The sequence below is a fragment of the Haliotis rubra genome, unplaced genomic scaffold (genome assembly GCF_003918875.1).
Source record: "Haliotis rubra isolate DU_JTF1 unplaced genomic scaffold, ASM391887v1 Scf917, whole genome shotgun sequence".
Classification (NCBI taxonomy): domain Eukaryota; kingdom Metazoa; phylum Mollusca; class Gastropoda; order Lepetellida; family Haliotidae; genus Haliotis; species Haliotis rubra.
In genome coordinates, this window is record NW_025767654.1 from 154,921 (window position 1) to 178,333 (window position 23,413).

The 23,413-nt window shown below is 40.6% G+C and overlaps 1 protein-coding gene across 2 annotated transcripts in view; it reads right to left on the minus strand.

Moving 5' to 3' along the window:
* Nucleotides 1-23,413, minus strand: part of LOC124264254 — a 73,507-nt gene that overhangs the window by 12,656 nt on the left and 37,438 nt on the right. For both annotated transcript variants that reach the window (XM_046698997.1, XM_046698996.1), the window contains exon 2: nt 4,288-4,361. In XM_046698997.1, coding sequence (XP_046554953.1) covers nt 4,288-4,357 — 70 coding nt within the window. In that variant the 5' untranslated portion in view covers nt 4,358-4,361. The remainder of the gene's footprint in view (nt 1-4,287; nt 4,362-23,413) is intronic.

Here is a 23,413-nt window from a genome sequence, read left to right on the forward strand (position 1 = left end):
TTTGTTTTACGCCGCTTTTAGCAATATTCCATCAATATTACGTCGGGGGACGCCAGAAATGGGCTTCACACATTGTATCCATGTGGGGAATCGAACCCGGATCTTCGGCGTGATAAGCGAACGTTTTAACCACTAGACTAATACTAAACTAACTCACTCCTTTCCGATGCGTTGTTGCAATGTATATATGCTATTTCCAACACACGATAACCGAGCGACAGAAAGGTTATCGGGCAACACCGGTAAACAGAGAACATATCGTTTATTTTAGAAAAATGGAGCAGAACTCGACGTAAAAGCTGTTGTTCCCGGAAGCAATTTAGGTGCGAAAAGTAGGTGGCCTCATTTAAACCACGCGATACCTGAAGCTGCCTGCCTCTCAGCGGACGCGTACCGATCCGTCGAATTTCTGATTTCAAAGTGGTAAAATGCATTCTACGGATGCGCACTGTGATCTTAGCTATTAATTAGTTATCAAAACTTTGGATCATACCAAAAAAGACTCAAGGGGTGTTGGATGGATTGATTCTCTTTATTTTATTACTTTTGTACTTATCTTTGCCTACTCATATGATACAAAATTAAATAAAGATGCATTGTTTTTGTACTTTTGTACAAAATTGAAATGGATGCATTAACCCTTGTCTTATGGAGCGGGGTCCAAATGGACCCCAAGGCTATAAATATTGTGATAGAATCGCTCAGTGGTAAAATATCTTAATGGGACGTTGGGGAATCTTCAATTGACCATTTGTGTTTTTAAAAATCAGGTTTAAGATTTAGAAAGAATTTCCATCATAAAGTAACTTATTTGTGTAACAGTAAAAACAGTACCAAAATCGAATTCTACGTTTTACTGACTTTAACTGAATCGTGTTGCTCTGACTTGTCCTGGTTTTGATGACTTACATTATAATCTTTAACAAAATGCCTGTTATGTTCATAGTTCGGTTGTAAAGATATTGTACAAAATAGAAAATGTACACAGTTGGAGCAGCTATGCTTTATAAATTCCAGAGCATATCTGCAAACAAATCTCGCCAATATATTTTAACTGACTGAGTGATTGAGTTTGGTTTTACGCCGCTTTTAGCAATATTCCAGCAATATCACGGCGGGGGACACCAGAAATGGTACTCATTGTACCCATGTGGGGATTCGAACCTGGGTCTTCGGCGTGACGAGCCAACGCTTTAACCACTAGAATACCCCACCGCCCCCCAATATATTTTAAAACGAAGATGATATCATATCACTGGTATGAAGATATTCAATATGTATACAGGTGTATATTATCTTTCACTACCTTCTTTCATACTTACGTAAGGAATGTCGCATGTATTTTAATCCAAACGTATCATTTCAATATAATGTTGATTCACTGGGTTCAGACTATAATAACTATCTGTCATTTAATCTTCCTCGTGTATACAACCTCTCAGGCTGCAACAATGTACGTTAAAGCTTCACTCACTCACCCATATATAGAAATTCCTCTCAGTGTTAATGCTTCTAAGTATAATTCCATAACGCTCACAAAATGCAGGCCTACTTAACAAGTATAATGAGCTCTACCAATGCCTCGTTAACATAGTTTATTGAATATGTTGTTATCCATCAATTACCCAAGTCTTCCATCCGTCAATTCTAAGAAACGCTTGTCAAACAACGGCAGAGGTTTGTTTCTGAAATTTTACTTCACTCGCTCTTATAATTCTATAATGCTCACAAAATGCACTCCTACTTATCAAGTATAATGAGCTCTACGAATACCCCGTTAACAGTTTATTGAATATGTTGTTATCCATCAATTACCCAAGTCTCCCATCCGTCAATTCTAAGAATTGACTCCTGTCAAACAATGACAGAGGTTTGTTTCTGAAAATGAAGTACACATTAAACCTGAAAACAGACCTGGGATTGCTAAAGGTACATGCAACCATGCCACATGCAGTTTGTTTTATGTTTCAGGCACCTGCTGCCAGTATGTAATGTGAGTTAAAATTATATAAAAAATATAATTAGTGTATAATGGTACAAAAGAGGTCATTCATAAGATGTCAAATTGTTACAAGAAAATAAGTCTTACCCTGACTGGTTCACTGGGAGCAAACCCCGTCTGTTGATGGATGCCAGCTTCATCCAGGTGTTGAAGAAAACATCGGGTATTTTGTAGATTAAAAATGAGTGGAACTTCTTTTTGTTTCAGACAATCTGGTTTATGGAAGGTTTGCAGGCTTGATTGGTATGCTCGTTGTTATGTATAATTAATGACGTGTATGACGTCACTATGTCGATACGCGTGACGTGTTCAGTCTTGATTGGTATGTTCGTTGTTATGTATAATTAATGACGTGTATGACGTCACTATGTCGATACGCGTGACGTGTTCAGTCTTGATTGGTATGCTCGTTGTTATGTATAATTAATGACGTGTATGACGTCACTATGTCGATACGCGTGACGTGTTCAGATATTGTAGTGTATGGTTATATAATGTATCATAGTATTGATATTTTTGTCCTTGTTGTCTTCATATATGTTTTGAAAATTATGTTAACGCTTTTTGAAATGTGAAACTTCTATTCGTACATCAATATGGCTGAAACAGCTTTTATCACCCATGTACCCATTTATTTTCATCGTGTTTCTCCTTTTCTTTCTTTCTTTCTCTCTCTCATCTCTCTTTCCCGCTCTCTCCCTCCCTCTCTTCTCTCTCTCCCTCTCCTCCTCTCTCCCTCCCTCTCTCTCCCTCCCCTCTCTCTCTTCTCTCTCTCTATCTCTCTCTATATTTTTTAATTTTTTTTTATTATTATTGGATACTTATATAGCGCACATATCCAGGCAACTAGTGCTTGCTCAAGGCGCTGATATTTTTTCCCTCGGTCATTGGATGTCAATCTCAATGGCACATCATATTATCAATCTCAACTCCCTGGGGAGTATACAACTCTTGCAGCCACTAGGCGCACCGAGTTATTGTGGCTTTCTCATCCTAACTCATCCTTTATATATATTTATATATATATATATATCTCTCACCTGCTGACTGCTTCTGGTTCTGTTTGGAAGTTTTACCAAATTCCAAATTCTACGAATGTTCACACAACACACAACTCAGTTGATACTAGGTATGTACAGCAAGCTGGGACAGTGTATCTAAGAAGGATCCACTCTGTGTCATGGGAGCCGTCATCTTCCAGGCAGCTGGGACAAAGACGCACGACACGGAGGGTAAGGGGGAAACTGGAGTTGATGGTTAGAGACAACGCGTTCTCGAATATCAAGGGTATTGCATCTCCACTGAGTCATGATAGATATCCTGGGCCCATTTCCTATCATAGCTTCGTAACGGACGTTGCCATCGTCATATTTCATATCATTAAAACATATTTGATCGGAAATTGTCATTAAATCTGTCTCAAAACAAAGCTGTGGCAACTCGTGGATCCATGTCGAAATGGACATAAAATACCCTAAATGACTGAGGATGGAGACATAATATAGAGAATAGGATAGAATGTAGACATCAATACAGATATCAAGATAGATAGGAGTTGTGCTTCACACATTCTACCCTAATGGGGAATCGAACTCTTTGGCGAGACAAACGGACGCTTTAACCACTAGGCTACACCACCTCCCAGATAGATAGTTAGATAGATAGATACATAGATAGATAGATACAGATAGATAGATAGATAGATAGATAGATAGATAGATAGATAGATAGATAGATAGACAGATAGATGTCTCTAACCATCAATAAAACTGTGACTGTGTAATGTGTGGGCTGTCTATACTAAAGGTGATGGAGGGGGCGATCATACATGGAGAACACACCTACATATGTCCATCCAGAAAGTCAAAATGTACACACATCATCAACAGATACACTACGACACGTGTAAAACATGTGCACGTAGGTATTTCATATATATACTCATGCCAATAATGGTTGTCACCCCCTTCAATTTTTTTAATTGGAGAGGGTGTGTGGGGTGGGGGTGTGAGGTGTGTGTGGGGTTGGGGTGAGTAGGGGGGTGACAACCATTATTGGCATGAGTATATTTCAAAATGAGATTTATCTTGAAGAGTAACACTGAAAATTCCAGCTACACGGCTGCAAATAATGTATTTAAATTCTGAAATACTCATCAGTTTTGACTTGACAAAAGTAATAATTATTGCTGATCTGCTCATATTAATTTTAGGGTTAACAGTGAAGCTCTTGAAGTACTTAATAGTATAGGAATAAATGTACACTGGCGGTTAGTTCATACTCACCATCGCCCTTGGCTGCAACTTCCACGGTCTGCCACTTGTCTGCATCCAAACTGTCGATCAGGGACTCCATGACTCTGCACGGACAAAAATAATCATGAAAATATGAATAGATTAAAATGAAGACGAACATGATGATGAAGTTGATGATGAAGATGATGATAACAAGGATGGTGGTGATGATGATGATGATGATAATGACGGTAGTAGTTGTTGTTTCGATGATTATGATGATGATGGTGGTGATGATAACAAGGATGGTGGTAATGATGATGATGATGATGATGATGATAATAATGACGGTAGTAGTTGTTTTTGCGATGATTTGATGATGATGGTGGTGATGATAATTATGATGGTGATGATGATGATGTGATGATGGTGATGATGATGATGATGATGATGATGATGATGGTGATGACCTAATCAAGGATTATAGCATCTATAAAGGGTAAGATTGTAATCACATAAGACAAGGTAGCTTTAAATTTATATGAACCCCCGTAGATTTCGGTTGACATATCCCTTTGGATGTCAGCAAAAACCAAGGTGACCTCGTCCCGAGACAGCAGACAAGGCGAATGCACTGTCGATGTACTGGCAAACCACAAGCATGTGTTGAACTATTGGTACACAACAGCCGCTTGTCCCATCGTGGCACACTGCACAACAAACATATGTTTAACTATGGATGCTTTGCGGGAAAGTACTCTTTTCGCTCCTTTGCCAGATTGCATCTGGGAAGATATGGAAACTCACAGGTATAGAACATCCGCCGTTGAGCAAGCATGAGTACGTTCAGCTTTACGTTCAGCAATATTAACGCAATTGACGACGTGTAGTCCAGAGTGAGTTTTGGTTTTACGCCGCTTTCAGCAATATTACTGCAATATCACGACGGTGTATACCAGAAACGGGCTTCACACATTGTACCCATGTGGGGAATCGAACCCGGGTCTTTGGCGACACAAGGAACGTTTTAACCACGAGACTACCCCACCGCCCCTTCACGCTTTGACAACTGTCAGGTAGCATCATGAAGTGTCGTAGACATTTACCACTTTGATGCTGTGCTGATTAGGTTCATAATAGGGATGAAGTTTGGAATTGAATTTGACACGTAAAATTAGAAAATATCCAGTATAGATTTTCCGACATAATTTGGCGAAAATGGGCTAAATAGCCTGGAAGGTATTTCAATGGAAAATTCAGTGATGATTCACGGTGTCCACATCAGGGTTAGCCATGGTTTGTACATGTAGGACAATCACTCATAGTATTCATAAAAAAGTAAGGGTTAAACGTGTTGCCTTGCCGCACACCAGTACTCCGGTAATGCCACGGCGGTATGAACCAACAACAGTTTTCTAGCATTACAAATAGTATCCCAACTGCTTAAGCACCTGGACTCCCCATGGCCTCTTCACAAAGACAGTTATATTTTCATCCAAGTAACATTCTCATGTTCAACGAGCGGTATTCGGACTATGCGCATGTTGCATTGTGGACGAGTGATACCATGTGTAAATAGCATGTTTCCTGTCGTTATGTTGGTGTTTGCATGGAGAATGTTATGTGTAAATGTCTCGGTGGTCACTTCTGAAATAACCGAACACGACGTTGTAATTGATGTATAATGGCAACGCTAACTTGATAACCGTTTGTCAACAACAGGCTGTCATACTATAGCATTCCTGCTGATAATTGGTCTGACTAGAAAATACACTCAAGGATATACACACAACCTCAGCAGCGCGTACCAGTAAAGCACTGTGTTGTTTCTTCATAGCAAACTTATGGTCTCCCGTACAGTGTTATTGCAGTTAGATTGTAGACAGTAGTGTCTGCTTGGCAGAAAGTTCTCTAGTTCTAGGGAAGTAGAGGGTGTAAGGTTGAGTGGCAAATGGTTCCAATTTACAAATTGACCTTGACCAGCAGATTTCTGTTTTCATCACATTGGATGAAAAGGATGGTCTGCAGATCGCAAGGCTAGATATGATGCATGCTTTGTCAGTAGTTCAATCAGGTATACCGGAACAGAGATTCAGAGGTCTCAGATGTTCGTAGCCATGGTCATCAACCCGTGAAGATGCGGGTTAGAACTGGTCTTCAGTAACCCATGCTTGTCGTTAGAGTCGACTAACTGGATCGGGTGGTCAGACTCGCTGACTTTTTTGACACATGTCATCGTATCCCAATTGTGTAGATCGATGCTCATACTGTTGATCACTTGATTTTCTGGTCCAGACTCGCCATATAGCTGGGATATTGCTGGGTGTGGCGTTAAACAACAACCAACCATGGTCATCGGATCTTTAACTTCTTCGAGACACCCTCACTGCTTTTAGTGTGCGTGGTATAGGTATTAATACACTATTTTGCTTATCATTATGCCCCTCATTTTGTTTTCAGCTGAACCCAGCACAATTCCAGACGCAGGTCTCTAAATAATCGAGTCTGGAGTAGACCGTCCATTTCGTAACATCATCAGCAGCGATCCACGAAATTGGTGTACGAAGGAATCGCCAAAGTTAGCGAGACGATAAAAGAGGGTTGCTGAAGACCAAACCTGTCTTGCAACTGGAGATTCTTTCGATCCAATAACACAACCATGATAGTAGCATGAAATTCGTCACCATCGCATAACCATATTAAGTTTGTTTCATTTGTATCAATACGTTTGTCTGTTTGTTGTTTCAAGCAGCAATATTCCTGCTATATGGCGAAGATCTGAAAATAATCGTGTCTGGATCAGACAATCGAGTGATCAACAGCATGAGCATCCATCTACGTAACTGGGATACGATGACATGTGTGACCACCCGATGCCGTTAGTCGCCTCTTTCAACAAGCATGGGTTGCTGAAGATCAATTCTAACCCAGATCTTCACGGTCTCATTGCATCCAACAGAGATGAATACTGTCTTCTTGTACACGGCAGCCAAGTTACATATGTGTTTTTGCGGAGATTGATGATGTTATGATTATTATAAACACATGGCTGATACATTCCTCACAAACACAATAGCACACGACAGTCAGATTTACTTCTTGGACAAAGGTATGTTGAAATTTGTTTCGCAATGTCTCACTGACGGTAAGACAGGAACCTATTAATAAGACAGCCGAGGCACGTACCACACATACTATCATAATACCGTGTCGTTTACACCATTTTGTCAGCACCAAAAGAACGACGACACACTGTCACTACCTTGAAGAGTAAGTACTGGTATATCACGGACTGTCATATACATATAGCGAGCGTTAGTACAAATGATAGGCAACGCATGTGTTGACATTCCTCGCAGTCGTTTCGTCAAAAGTTGCATGTAGTTAGCAATATTTGTCTGTCCGATGAGGAAAAAATGGCGATTTTTATGCGATGTTCTTTGGTGCATCATTTGATTGTTTTCTGATGTAGTCAGCAGTAATGTTAATGTCATTTTGATCCTCAGTGTTGTAGAGGGTTGATTGAGTTAGTTATACGCCGCACTCAGCAATATTACAGCTACATGTGTATATGGCGAGTCTGGACCAGACAATCCCGTGATCAACAGCATGAACATCGACCTACGCAATTGGGATACTTGGTGAACAGATTCACTTTTGAGCAAACTCACTTGCCTAAGGTGAGACCACATGTATCACATGTGCTTCGTTGTGGGGCAGGACTGAAGTCCTAGAAACTCTCAGGAGTCAAGCTGCCAAACACGGTCACCCATTCAAGGATTCTCCGAGTTCAACTTCAACTGATCTGTGATCTGAGCTCTATGCACAGGACCACGTGTCACCACAATGACATCTGTCAACCCAGTCAACCCAGTCAACGAGCCTGACCAGTCACCTCTTAGACAAGCATGGGCTACTGAGGATCAGTTCTAACCCGGATGTTCACGTGTGCGTACTTGGAGGATGAAAACGTGTGGTTAACACGATCTTTTTATTTACACCGTCTTATAAAAGCGCATAGTTCACAAATTTCAGGAGGGCCTATTCCATCCCTAGAAACCACGGGAGAGTATTGCCAGCTAGTTTAGTTGAAACATGTTCTAAAGTGATTAAAAACGTTGAAATTGCCACTATGAAGATTTTACTTTTAATTATCTTTTTTGTTCTCCATCTTAACATGATTCAGCTTGTTGATACGAGCATTTTACCGTGTACGTTTCCATTGCCATTTCCTGGCATCGAATACTCGATATAACCCGCAACTATGGGTAAAACATAGTTATTTATGTTAATGTTCTCAGTAATTAATATAGACATCTCCTATATTTCAGAATGTGGTAGCCTGGTCGATAGCACGTTTTGGACCTCCTCCATGGTGTAGTGGATATATGATCTGCCCGGAGAAGGAGGTGGCTCGATCACGGACCGCCTCTAACAAAACACGTTAGCAAATGGTACCCTGTGGTCAAAATAGGGAAAACGCAAGGACACAAATATCCAAATACTCTTCCCGCCCAAACGCCCCCCTACCCTCTCTTGTCACACGATTACCATACATGCGCACACGCAGCTATGTACGCACGCACGCACAGGCACACGTACACGCATACGCACGCACATATACACGCCGAACACGCCGTTAAATTGAGTTCAGTTTACCCAACCAAAACAAGACAACACAGAGTTAAAAACTTGGCACGTTACATTCAAGATTTTATTTTCTACATGTGGAGCGCATGCGTTTTGTCACCGAAACGATATGACTGAATTATTGCTAAAATCGACACTCAAACACCCATACAGCAAAATACGTCCGTCTGTTTCAACTCAACGTGTTTTTTACATTATACGGTATTTTGTCACCGAAACGATATGACACCGAAACTCACTTCATTGGCTTCCCGTCCATTACCGCATAAAATATAAAGCTCTATTCCTTGTTTTCAAAAGTATACATGGTCTAGCTCCTCAGTACCTCCTGTACGTTCACTCCGATCAAATGACCAGTGTCTTTTGACAATTCCTGTAGGACAACAACATATGGTGACAGGTCACTCGAGACGACTGGCCCTCATCTCTGGAACAGTCTTCCATCTCACCTCAGAACACAACGAGATTTAGCTGTTTTTAAATCAAATCTAAAGACTTGACGCTATACAAGTATTTGTATGTATGTATGTATGTTTGTATGTATGTATGTATGTATGTATGTATGTATGTATGTATGTATGTATGTATGTATGTATGTATGTATGTATGTATGTATGTATGTATGTGTATGTATGTATGTATGTTTGTATGTATGTATGTATGTATGTATGTATTAGTGCTAAACGCGACACTATAACACCCACACAGCAAACTAGTCCGCATGTTCCAACACAACGTGTTTGTGTATCATGTGGTGTTTATGTCCTTGGTAGTAATATAATAGACTCATCTGTTGACAAATAACAAGAACAGATCTGGCCCGTCACGATACTCCGCTTCAGCGTTCTTTATTGCTGTTAAAAAGCTCGTGTTCTGCATCACTACATCCATATGTCTGAGCCTGTACGTCATAAACAGGACATATTCTTGATCAGATATTCGTTCACAGTATTATGCTATTTATCGCTGTTAGAAAACCCGCGTTCTGCATCATTACATCCATATGTCTGAGCCTGTACGTCATAAAGATGACATATTCTTGATCAGATATTCGTTCACAGTATTATCCTAGCTTCATTGTCGGTACCAACGTCTCCAAACAGCAGCGACCACGTTGCCAAACTCATGCTTATGTGCCGGTTAAGAAACAACAGTTTGGGGGTCACGTCTTCGAGAACAAAGATTATTTTTACGAGGATGCTACACGCACCATTAAATACACACCTTCTAAAGAACGAATATGTCACAAATACCGTTACAACTACCAACACGCCATTTCGCTACAAACAACGTGTTTAAATAGAAATACCCCTACTCAGTCCAAATGGTTGGTGAAGCTGGATGTAGTTACAGATGACGTTACAATGTACCGTTTCCACGATCGGAGGTTTTCGCTAATTCTTCACACATGTCTGATGGTCGACTGATATTTACACACAGAATACTACGCCGACTACCACGCGATGGAAGACAATGCCTACCGTCACGGACGTTGCAGTAATTGGTTTAGCCTGGGATACCGTAGTGTTGAAGGGATTGTCTTTCCGACCAAGTTCCGCTATCCAGCATTTAGCATTAACAGGTCAGGAGGGTTCCTGTGAAGGGTTATAACCCTGTTTCGTTCCACCGAGAAACATGCTCCGCATTTTTTCCCTTATTTCCGAATCTCTAAAAAGAGGATGGAAAATGCTACACTAGTCTATAGGTTATTTGGACAAGTTCTTTTTCCTGGGGTTTTGCATAAAGGTAAATATACATTGAACACGGAACATATGTAGGTGGACTGTAGACGTGATGTACGATAATTCCCTTGGGGTGCTGAGAGTAGACTTGAGCATGAGCATGAGCGTGAATGAAATTGACATACACATTGGGACAGTAAGGTTAAATACGAAGGAAAAACTGAAGTGGTACAGAGTATTTGACAAACCTGGTAACACGATCAGGCCTAAATCAGGACTCGAACCCAGGATCAAAGGCGTCTTGCAAGCTTAATGGTCACACTTTTGCACTGCAAATAGCGGTGCCCAAGCCAGCTGCCCCACCCATGACCGTATTACTGTCTGAATACGAAGTATTGTTCAGTTGGTGTGACGTATCTGTATAGTCGGAGACGTGAGCGAGTTTTGATTTACGCCACTTTCAGCAATATTCCAGCAATATCACTCCGATGGACACCAGAAATTGACTTCACAAATTGTACCCATGTGGGAAATCGAACCACGCTGGCGTTTACTTAACCGCATGCAGTTCCATTTCATATTTTCCTTGAACAAGGTGATATTTACGTTAACCGTAACGGTGCTTAAAAACAGTAAACATTCTTGCTTGAAATTCCGGCGCATGTTACACAATGGCTCATCCACGTAGATTTTGCAACAATTGGCGATTAGGAAGGCAATCATCATTCCTCTCTTGAAAAGACTCAACTGGAAACGGCAGAGTGCATTTACGTCATAGGAGCCCAATATAGGGCGATCAATCATTTAAAAGTGGAAACGCCTTGACTCAAGTTAAAAACAGAATGAGCAGGTTCCTAGCCCGCGAATGCTGAAAGCTGTTGAGAAATAGCAGCCATGAAATTGAAACCCGGTACACACAGTTAGAATATATATACACCAGATATGTCAGAAATATACCAATGTGCTATTTCATACCTCAAATATACCATGTACTACTTGATACCTCAAAATATACCATTTACTATTTGATACCTCAAAATATACAATGCGCTATTTGATACCTCAAAAATATATCATGTGCTATTTGATGCCTAAAATAATAATGTGCTATTTGATACCTTACAAATATATAATGTAATATTTGATACCTCAAAAATATACCATCATTTGATACCTAAAAAATACCATGTGGTATTTGAAACCTAAAAAGGTAGAATGTCCTATTTGATACCTCACAACTATATCAAGTACTATTTGATAACTAAAAACTTAAACACTGAGGGAATAAAAAAGAAAATGACATACTTTCAGCTACAAATGATGGCATTATTTGCTATTCAGATTTAAAGGGGCGTTGGGGTAGCCTAGTGGTTAAAGCGTTCGCTCGTTACGCAGAAGACCCGGGTTCGATTCTCCACATGGGTACAATATGTGAAGCCCATCTCTGGTGTCCCGAGCCGTGATATTGCTGCAATATTGCTAAAAGCGGCGTAGAACAAAGCTCAGTCACTCACTTACTTATTCAGATTTTAACAAAGCATGAGGATGCAGATTACAGTTTCTGTTATATACTGGACAAAAATAGTTAGGGATATATGTTATTTTTGAAATTATGAATAATGATCTAATTATTCATTGACACAATGATAAAATATCAATCACAAAAATACCAATATTCCTAACTTATTTTGTCCAGTATATATCAATGTGGTTACAAACATTGAAGGGAAGGGGTGATAGTGTCAGTGAGACACGACTGGTTGCGTATCCTATTGTAAACACCTGGTGTCTTCATTGAGTTCCAGTGACCCAGTAATCTGTGGCCTAGTAGTGTGAATCCACTGCTGCAGATTATCCTGATTCGAGTCCCAGATTTGCAATTGATTATGCTTTTAGTTTCTCCGTATCACGCCTGTAATTAATCCGACACGCTCTGACATGTTCAGAACGACTTTAAATCAACACCTTTGTAGTCTACTAGAAGTGAATCTGTCTGCCCCTTTTTTATTTCCTCGTTTTTCGGGACTTTCCAGTATGGTACTCGGGACACAACGACATTTTAACATTGACATATTGGTGTAAGTAAGAATTTCCTTTGAACATTTTATTTTTTCATCAGGGTAACTTCAAATCGCAGCATTTTCTCAATGCTGTTGAATTTTTGTGTATATTTTTAAATTTTCCAAATGAGGGCTCAGACAAGGTTCTGTTTTCTTCTTAATCCTTTTAATGATTAACAGCCATAAAACAGCAAACTCCGACCCGACACCTGTTTCTACACGTAAGATTAGGATACCCTGTTCTGCCTGTCAAGTTTTGACAGGTTTTTGTGTTGCTAAAATTGTTTCGTGTGCCAAGATTGTTTTCTATGTAAGTGCCAAGAATGGCTTTGAGTATGATGTATAGCCGCATATTTGTCTGTTAAGAAGTTCAACAAACGCAACCCGAGAGGAATTAACAGCTTATTCAATTTTGCTTTGAAGGGAAGTAGATCTTGAATGTTCGGAAGTGTGACTGCGGTCTTCGCAACTTCTTGTGGAATTCACGTTTGAATTCAATACATAACTTGGCGGTTTCTGTATAGTGGGCGTTGAATTATGCTGTCGGTGTTTGACATTGTTACAGACATATGGATCATCAAGTACAACTATGTTTTACTCTCCAGACATCAAACTCAAATCAAACCACTCCTCTTTGGCGTTAACTACACCAGTCACGAAGTCACGTACACGTGGAGTATGTCGACAAGTGGTTTAACTGTCATACCCATGATACACCATGTTACGTACACGTGGAGTAAGTCGACAAGTGGTTTAACTGTCATACCCATGATACACCATGTTACGTAAGTCGACGTGGAGTCATACCCACTATACCATGTTACGTACACGTGGAGTAAGTCGACAAGTGGTTTAACTGTCATACCCATGATACACCATGTTACGTAGACGTAGAGTAAGTCGACAAGTGGTTTAACTGTCATACCCACGATACACCATGTTACGTAGACGTGGAGTAAGTCGACAAGTGGTTTTGCTATGCTATCCATGAGACAGCTTGTCACGTATATGTGACGTACACGTGTCGATGTGGTTTCTTGGATTTGTTCGAGATAGTGATTGATGTAATAGTGCCTTTCCCTGTGAGATGCCACCCCCAAGTTTGATAATAATACCCACTCAGAAACAATATACCGACTCTTTGTGGACAGGTCCTTGTTTTGTCTTCTTAATGTCAAACACAATATGTAAATCTATAAACGTAATTTGGTATGACTCGGCCAGGGAATCGAACCTCTAAACTTCTCCTCTATCTACTCCACTAAGGAAACAGTCTTTTTACGAATCATAGGGCATTACTATACTTTTATATGTATAATGACATATATGTTCAGCTTGAATGCTTTTATGGCCAGGCTAGGGACTTCGTTACCACGACGACAAGGGGCATGGTTCATAATATCACTCACTCGTTTGTCGGATACAGATTTTCTATAGGTTACCATGATAAATGTAGAAGTTTAATGAAATATGTTTAAAGGATATACATCAGAGGGCGGAACACTCTCATTTAACACTGCCTCATTTCCTGTGCATATGCACACGTTCACCTGTTCATATGTAATAAAAGTTAATGATTGCAATCTTGATTTGTTAATTAGGCATTCTAAACATAATTCTTCAAGAATCGCCGAACAAGATGTTGGCTACAGCCTATCAGTATCGGCACTGGAAAGAGTACGAAATAGTTTATGTACTTTTACATAAGGGTCGGCAAGATCAAAGGCTTTTTATACCTTCATCTTCCCACGCCCAGTAGTGTTCATCCCGAATTAGCAGGTAGAATCCAATAAACCATAATCCAGGTAATCCCTGCTGAGTGTAATATAATAAGGATTTTATCTCATCACCCTTCTTAACATGCTTCCAAAACATGTTCTTTGGTGTGAACCTGTTCTTTTTAACATAATGGTAAACTTAGTCTCCTCGCGTATTCGTGTAACCTTGGAGCCTTTGGAAATAGAATTACAGTTCGAGACACGACATGAAAATTAACTGACAATGTTACTTACATATCGACTAATCCGAATTCGGCATATAAAGGGTATTATTAAATATATGTGGTGGTGTGTGGTCCTGCGCATAGAACTCAGGTCACAAATTAGTTGAAGTTAAGCAACGTTCAGCGCGGAGAGTCTTTGGATGGGTGTCCATGTTTGACATCTTGACTCCTGAGAGTTTCTAGGACTTCAGTCCTGCCTCACAACGAAGCACTTGCGATACATGTGGTCTCACCGTAGACAAGTGAGTTTGTTCAAAACTGCCTCTGTTCACCCAGCAGAAAAATGAGTACCAGGTGGGATAAGTCATGTGTTTATAAACCTTCAATCACCTCACAGGCAGCTTAGTGAGTGAGTGAATGAGTTAAGTTTTACGCCGCACTCAGCAATATTCCAGCTATATGGCGGCGGTCTGTAAATAATCCAGTCTGGACCAGACATTCCAGTGATCAACAGCATGAGCATCGGTCTACGCGATTGCGATACGATGACATGTGTCAGCCAAGTCAGCGAGTCTGACCACCCGATCCCGTTAGTCGCCTCTTACGACAAGCATGGGTTACTGAAGATCAATATTCTAACCCGGACCTTCACGGGTACAGGTTCAGGTTGTGATACAGCGTCTAGTGAGCAGCTAGTCAGATGGATACTAAGCGCTATATAATGAATTATTATTTGTGGTATTAACAATGGTTTCTATTGAATAAAACCATGACGTTAAGCAGACTGTCACTGCAATGCCTTGTTTAGTCGTGTCTTTGATCCGTTCATGTCTCACAAACTGTTATATACCCATGCCAATGATGGTTGTCACCCCATTCAAGTTTATTAATAGACTGGGGGATGACAACCATTATTGGCATGAGCATAGTTATCCTTGGCAGAACCGTTAAGGTTGATACCATGTGTATATTCAATAGTAAAATGTAAAGCACAGTTTACTACGGTTATAACGAACTCAAACGGGCGACATATTTTGTTTCGTTATAACAGCGGTTGGTTGTACGCATTTCGATTAAAATATACAGCATATGGTCGGAGCAAAATGAGTTCGTATTATCCTTCAGTTCGTTATAACCGCGTTCGTTATATACATAGTATTCAGTATATTACGTGTATATACGATACATATGTTTCATCCTAATTTTGTCTGTACATCATACATGCGAATCTTCACAAGAGTAGTATATATTCTGATTTAACGAATACCCCTAATGCTCCAACCAATATTGACCCGTGAAGATCCGGGTTAGAATGAACCTTCAGTAACCCATGCTTGTCGTAAGAGGCGACTAACGGGATCGGATGGTCAGGCTCGCCGCCATATAGCTGGAATATTGCTGAGTGCGGCGTAAAACTAAACTCACCCACGCACGCCAACCAATACTGCGTGGGGTTAGTGAGGTGAAACGGACTTCAACGTCACGCTCAAGATACTTTCACATCTGTAGCGACTTTTCTACAAGTGTGTGGGCGGTGTGTGACTGATTGTACGATCTTAGAATAATGCCGCTTTGATAGACTGTGCTAGTCCATTTGATACCAGACGGCAGTTTAACATGTCTATTCAGACACAGTCAGCTGAATCCAAGCTGTCAAGTCCTTGTATCCCCTAGATGCTGAACACCAGGCAGGGAAACAAAAAAGTACCACTTCTTACTTATTTTGGCCTGATACGGTCAGGGATCGAGCTATCGTCTTTCCGCTCTCGTGAACCTAGAGAAATCTCTTTTCAGAAGTTTATACATGGTATTAGAGACCTTGAATGGTTGATGTTGAACTAACAATTTACTCAGACAAATAAATACTGTCACATTCGATCTCATTCCCCCTTTAACATCTCCTACCTGTGCAAGTCCGGGTAAGAATTGGTCTTCAGCATCCCATGCGACTAGCGGAATCCTTCGGTCAGGCTCGCTGACTTGGTTGACACATGTCATCGTATCGCAATCGCGCAGATCGATGCTCATGCTGTTGATCACTGGATTGTCTTGTCCAGACTGGATTATTTACAGACCGCCGCCATATAGCTGGAATACTGCTGAGTGCGGCGTAAAACTCACTCACTCACTCAAACAAATGGATCTACTACGGGGACGTATAGTGTAAGGGGGTGGGGAGAGGATGAGGAACCTGTGATGCTGTGTGTTTTTGTAAGAGAGAGTGGGGAGTGGGGTGGGGGTGGGGTAATTTTGTGTGATTGCCGGGGGGAGGTTTGAGGTTTTTGTTGGACTAGGAGGAGCAGCTGGTAGCGACCACAACACCAGGCGCCCTTCATCACTCACCGAGCCTCAACACAGACTTGAAATCTCATTTCGTCGCTGCACGTGACGTAATCTCGTCAAGTCTCAAATGTCAGAGTGAAAGGGGGAGATTGTTGGTTTGATTGAGTCACGTAGCTTCACAAATCATTCCACGTTGATGAAATAGCACTGAGAGTGTTTAACTCGTTACAATCCCTATATATGAATCACCTTTGTAAGAATTATAACACATGTAAAGTAAACATTAAGATTGGGCAGCTGTCATTTTAATATTGTTTTGTATCAGACACAGATTTAATGCTATCATCAAAACGTGTGGAAATGCTCAAATTACTTTTTACCATATCAAGATTCAATCTTGGATGAAGGAGGAAGCGACAAATCTTGGTTGATTTGTGATATTTTTCTAACACTGAAAATACAAGATGTCAAATAATCATGTTCAGGCGGTGAAGGACGAAAAAGAGGCACTGACTCATCTTGAAACACCTGGCAGAATCAAGGGATGGAACTCCTAACTTAAATAAAGAACCAGCCACACAAACGAGTCTCATCGTCCCTCACGCCAAATATCTCATGTTTGAAAGCACCGCGGCATGATTACACCAGGGGTAAATATTGATGCGTGAAGCTGAGAGAGGTATGAACCACGCACTGCTCGAGAACTACAGCACAGAGAATATCACCGGGCACTTTGCACATATTGCATAACTAATAACCCTGTGTACATAACCATTTAACTGACGACCTTAGTGTCAGATATGCATTAAAATGGAACAATATATATACTGTGACATATTCTGTCGTGAGAATATGCTGGTTCGGTTAATATGCTTTTGTTTTGTTTTGGTTTGGTTTGGTTTCTACGCCGCACTCAGCAGTATTTCAGCTAAATTATATGGCGGCGACCTGTAAATAATCGTGTCTTGACCAGACAAGCAGGTGATTAACAGCATGAGTATCGATCTACGCAATTGGGAACCGATGAAATGTGTCAACCAAGTCAGCGAGCCTGACCACCGTACCCGATCCCGTTAGTCGCCCCTTACAGCAAGGATGGGTTGCTGAAGACCAACTCTAACCGGATCTTCTCGAGTTTCACTTAACACGCTTGATGTTACACATTCTTTATTTGTGATTTTAATTTATCAGGAAAGTACAGATTCTTGTACTTTTGTGGCTGAGTCCCTCAAAACGCAACCCAAACAAGCTCCAGAATTGGTACTTTACTGACAGAAGCACAATCCCAGTTTGAAATGTCATATCCCAGATAGCATTCAGACGTTGGCCCAACGTTGGCAATGTTGGCAAAACCATTGCCAACGTCTGAATGCTATCTGGGATTTGCACTCACTAAATGTGTATTCAATCGTGATGTGCTGGATGTCTTGTAAAAATCTGTTCGACTTATTTTGACAGAAAAAAAATGTGTTTTAAGCAAATACCAAGGGAAAAAGGGTCCCACTATCGCCCCTACCCCAAGCCTCTTTCAATTCCCGAGTATAGAATAATGGTCCTTTGAAGCAGCCCACTAGCTACTGTTTAATATTGCGATACAAACTTGCCATCTTTACTCACTGGAGTCCGTTCTTGGCGTGCCTTGATGTAAAGGAAGTATTGATAATCTGTGTATGTGATAAAACTAAACTGACGTGGAAAAGAAAGTATACACTTGGCGTTTCGAGATTATTTTCCAAACAATCATAGTAAATATTTTGAAAAGTGTCACAAACATTGATACATTTTGCCAAACACTACATATATCCTTCACAGAGTTGTAGTGGAATATCATGGAATCATGATTTTGTTGAATCTCACGTGCATGTTATGCGCCAACAGTATGAAACACAATCGTTTAAGATTGTTTGTGGTATACCTGTTAAGGACACACATCAAAAAGATTATCAGCTACGGAGCCAGGACTTGCCTTTGGAATGCTACAGATGAGGGGATTAGGACTAACTATGTCCTTAGAACGTTCGGCTACCCAATTCAGACCAGGCTACCCACTTCAGACCAGCATCAGACTGAGACGTGTCAAACATACTAGACAGACAGTCCAAGAAGTGGCCCACGACCGAGAGTGACCAGCCCGCAAGATGACCTTCACCCCGCATTTTCCATCTCCGTAACTGGATCAACAACGTTGGGTAACTGCATCAACAGGAACACGACGATGACACGACTGCGTGCAGCGGACATTCGGGCCCATCCACAGGCATGTCATGAACGACTGACGACTTGTTGTAATTGAATTACACAATGAAAACATTTTGAATATATCTACGACTGCCTGTTTTGGAAAATAATCCGAAATATTATTTAGACACCTAACCAACAGCACAGAAAGTCAGCTATCTAACCCATTCAGCCAACGCAGCTTCCACAAAAACGGAAGCCGGAAGATTGGTAGTCTAGATCCGAGTTTGTGTACCCCTCTGACAAGTGAAAATCGGCACTGTTCCCACGCTATCGTGCCAAAATGTTATATTGTTTAATCCGCGTTGAAATGTAAGGCAAATAGTAATAACTGAAATTATGACAAATACGGTGCTGGTGGCGCCTTACTGAAGTTTTTTACAAGTATCTTGTCATAGACATTACAGAATTGATCTATTAATATCGTGTAAGAGATAGCGCTGATCACAAGCCTCCCTTTGTCTTTATCTACCCCACAAGCTACTTTCAGAGTTAATCATTTTATGAATTACTACACAGTGCTATCTGTTACTGGTTCCTTTGAAGAAAAAACAATCATTTACGGAGAGATAGTTAACAAAACGGCATTCCAGATCTATTTCAAAGAAACGTTTTTCTACGAAGAACTTATGGACTAGCTTCATCAAAAGAGACAAATGTAACAGACACGTTTAATACACAAATCATTGTCCGAATAAAGTACATGGTATTTTGGGTACATATTGATGGGAGTCTCCTTAAAATAGTTGTTGTAGAGAAATGACCGAATTCGTGGCGGATATCCTTCGAGAAGACCAATCAGAGATCATCATAGTCTTCATCTGATGATGTAAACACAGGGCCGGATTGTTTACAGTAGAGTGATGTGCATCGTATCAAGGCTGCAAGCGCAACAAACCTTGATAAGTTTCTCTAAACAGCCTGAAGCTGAATGTGATTGTTTTGATTCCCAGTAAATAATATGTACACAATCTGCTTGGCCATTTGGTAAGCATCAGGTTTGTAAATCCACCAACATCTGATTTCACTTGCTTTCATGTATCGTCCTCGTTAATCTTAAACGATTCCTGATTAAATTTGATACCTCATTTTTTATCATTGCTGAACTTTCTCGTATTAACCTATTCTTGTCAAAAAAATGAATTGAAAAAATGTGCAAGTGCGTTTTGAAGACATATAATCAGCTTCAAGGGGATATAACGTGTCTAAGGGGGTATATATACACGTGGAATTGTTATGCACAAGAACGTTGCTAATATACAAACGTTGTATGTGGCCGTGAAGGTGATAGCCACTGAGGCTGATGTATGTGACGTTGTTGTAAACAGCACTCATGATAATAGTCAGAGGTTATGCTTCACCTGGTGATAAGAGTGAGTGAGTGAGTGAGTGAGTGAGTATGGTTTTATGCCGCTTTTAGCAATATTCCAGCAATAACAGAAATGGGTTTCATCCTTTGTACCCATGTAGGGAATCGAAGAAGGGTCTTCAGCGTAACGTGGAAAGGCTTTAACCACACGGCTACCCTTGACAAAAAATGCGACTGACATCGAAATTCCGTTTCTCTCCATGGTGTTTTATAAAACCTTTTCAGCGACCTAAAGATCATCAATAATTTTGTCTTGGATCCATGGATGCTTATAGTGAGCTGGACATTATTTTCACCATATACCGTAGACTAACGCTCAGTGTCTGAATATATATAATTTTGATAGCAACAAATGAAACGGAACCCCATTGAGATGGGAACCTCGGGAATTCTAGACATGCATCATTTAGTGCTTAGCATTGCAGGGAGGGCTGGGCAGTAGGAAAGTAATGCGGTTCAGGGACTGTGACTGCATATACCACAACTACTCACTCAGTGGAATAGTCAGACAGAGGTGAGGCGCCACCTGGTGATGAGAAGAAAAGCGTAATTTCAAATAGCATGTTGTTTTTTTTAAAATCTGTTTCAGCGACATAAAGATCATCAGGCTTGGATCTCTATGGATCCTTCTACTGAGCTGCACATTAGCTTCGATCACCATATACCGCAAGTACATTACACAGTGGAATCATTATTCTCAATGGCAAAATTCAATACATACAGACCTGACTTACTTCCACCCAGTATTGTTGATGCAGATGCTAAAAATCATACAGCCTATGTACATCTCTATATTTACACATGACAGAGAACAAGATGCATCACTCAGCAAATGTCAGTCTACGGTGCTCTGGTTGGGTCATATTTTTTCAGCAGTATGCACATCTCCATAAATATAGACGTATGGCATCTATTTACATCTCGACGACACTTTACAAACATTATTAAATTATTTTTACACATCCTGTTATGCATATATAAATGCATCAGGTGCAACAAAGTGATGACACGACTGCGTGGGGTTGGCATTTGGACATATCGACCATTTGGGGCATGTCATGCGCCCGTCAACATCGACAGAATCAGTACTTGAAAGTCACAATGGCAACATTTTCAAAACATTTACCCGCTTTGTCGTTTTTATGATAATAATCCAAAACGTAATCCCACTTTATAAACATTACTGAATTATTTTTACATGTTAAGCCCAAGTATACATCCCGTTATGTATTTAAATGGTTCATACCTATTAGTCATCGGAACATCTGGACACCACACTGGTCATTCAACATACATCACCGAATTGTAAACAATACCAATGTTAGAGAATCATTTTCTCACAAAATTCATCGTACTTCCTGTAAACGGCAATGTTACGGTGAAATGGATAACTGAATGGGTGAGTGAGTTTAGTTTTACGCCGCTTTTAGCAATATTCCAGCAATATCACGGTCGGAGACACCAGGAATGTGCTTCACACATTGTATCCATGTAGGGAATCGAACCAGGGTCTTCGGTGTGACAAGCGAACGCTTTAACCACTAGGCTACCCCACCGCCCCTGCATCAGCAGCAACGCAGCGCTGACACGACTGCGTGGGGTTGGCATTTGGACATATCGACCATTTAGGGCATGTTATGGACCCGTCAACATCGACAGAATCAGTACTTGAAAATTGGTACTTGAAAGTCACAATGGCAACATTTTTCTAAATATTTACCCGCTTCGTCGTTTTTCGAAAAGTAATCCAAAAAATAATCCCACATTATAAACATTACTGCATTATGTTTACTCGTTAATCCCAAGTCTACATCCCCAGATGTATTTACGTGGTTCATACCTATTACTCATCGGGACATCTGGTCACCATCCTGGTTACTCAGTCTACATCACCGAATTGTGTATGTATTAACATAACACCAATGTTAAAGAACAAAATTCCCACAAAACGCACCCTACTTGCCGGAAAAGGTAATATTACGGGGAAATGGATCACTGAAAATCAGTGATATCACCAGGTGTTCGCGAAAACGATAAGCATGTCATGGCCTAACAGCATCACACGCCACTAAGATCATCTTTTGGTTTTACTTTCAAAATCTTATATACGGCTTAAAATAGTTCGTTTCAAGTGAGTGAGTTTAGTTTTACGCCGCATTTAGCAACATTCCAGCAATATCATGGCGGGGACACTAGAAATGGGCTTCACACATTGTACCCATGTGGGGAATCGAACCCGGGTCTTCGACGTGACGAGCGAACGCTTTAACCACTAGGCTACCCTGCCGCCCCTACAGTGTTCTGCAGAACAACGAGAGTGCAAGGTTCGAGATAGTGTTGTGTGTTTGTATGTGTATTTACAAAGTGAGTTGGGCGAGACTGGAAAACAACTTTATCGAGGTAGGGAGCTTCCCTGTATTCTTTTCGTCAGCAGCAATGTTTATTCAATGTATATAATGATTACATTGTCCAAAAATAATAGCAGTGTAGCTGCTGAGTCTAAATAATTACATAGTTGGGCTGTTTCAAGCCATTGAGTTGAATCCAAAACTACCTGAGATTAAAATCTCCAATTATGACTACGACAGGCTTCTGTAGATAATCGGTAGCTTCAACGGCCTGTTTGGCAGCACGTAGCCCACTCACTCCGGGGAGCATTCATTGTTGGAGACTGCAGTTGGCTATACTCGAATAACACTCATACCGCACTCTATAAACATCTACATGCACAGTTTCCTTTGTCTTCGTGTCTTCAGCAGCTTGTGGTGGCATGTGAAGGAAACTATTTCAAATACATTGTTCGGAGCACCATAGAGATATATAAAATGTCGAAGGTAAAATAACAAGTTTAGGTGGTCCTGTAGGATTGGCAGGTTCTCCAGGCGTCTAGAAAATATATTTAAAAAACCGAGTCCAATTCGCGAACGATTGGGCAAGTCTAGATAGCATTACC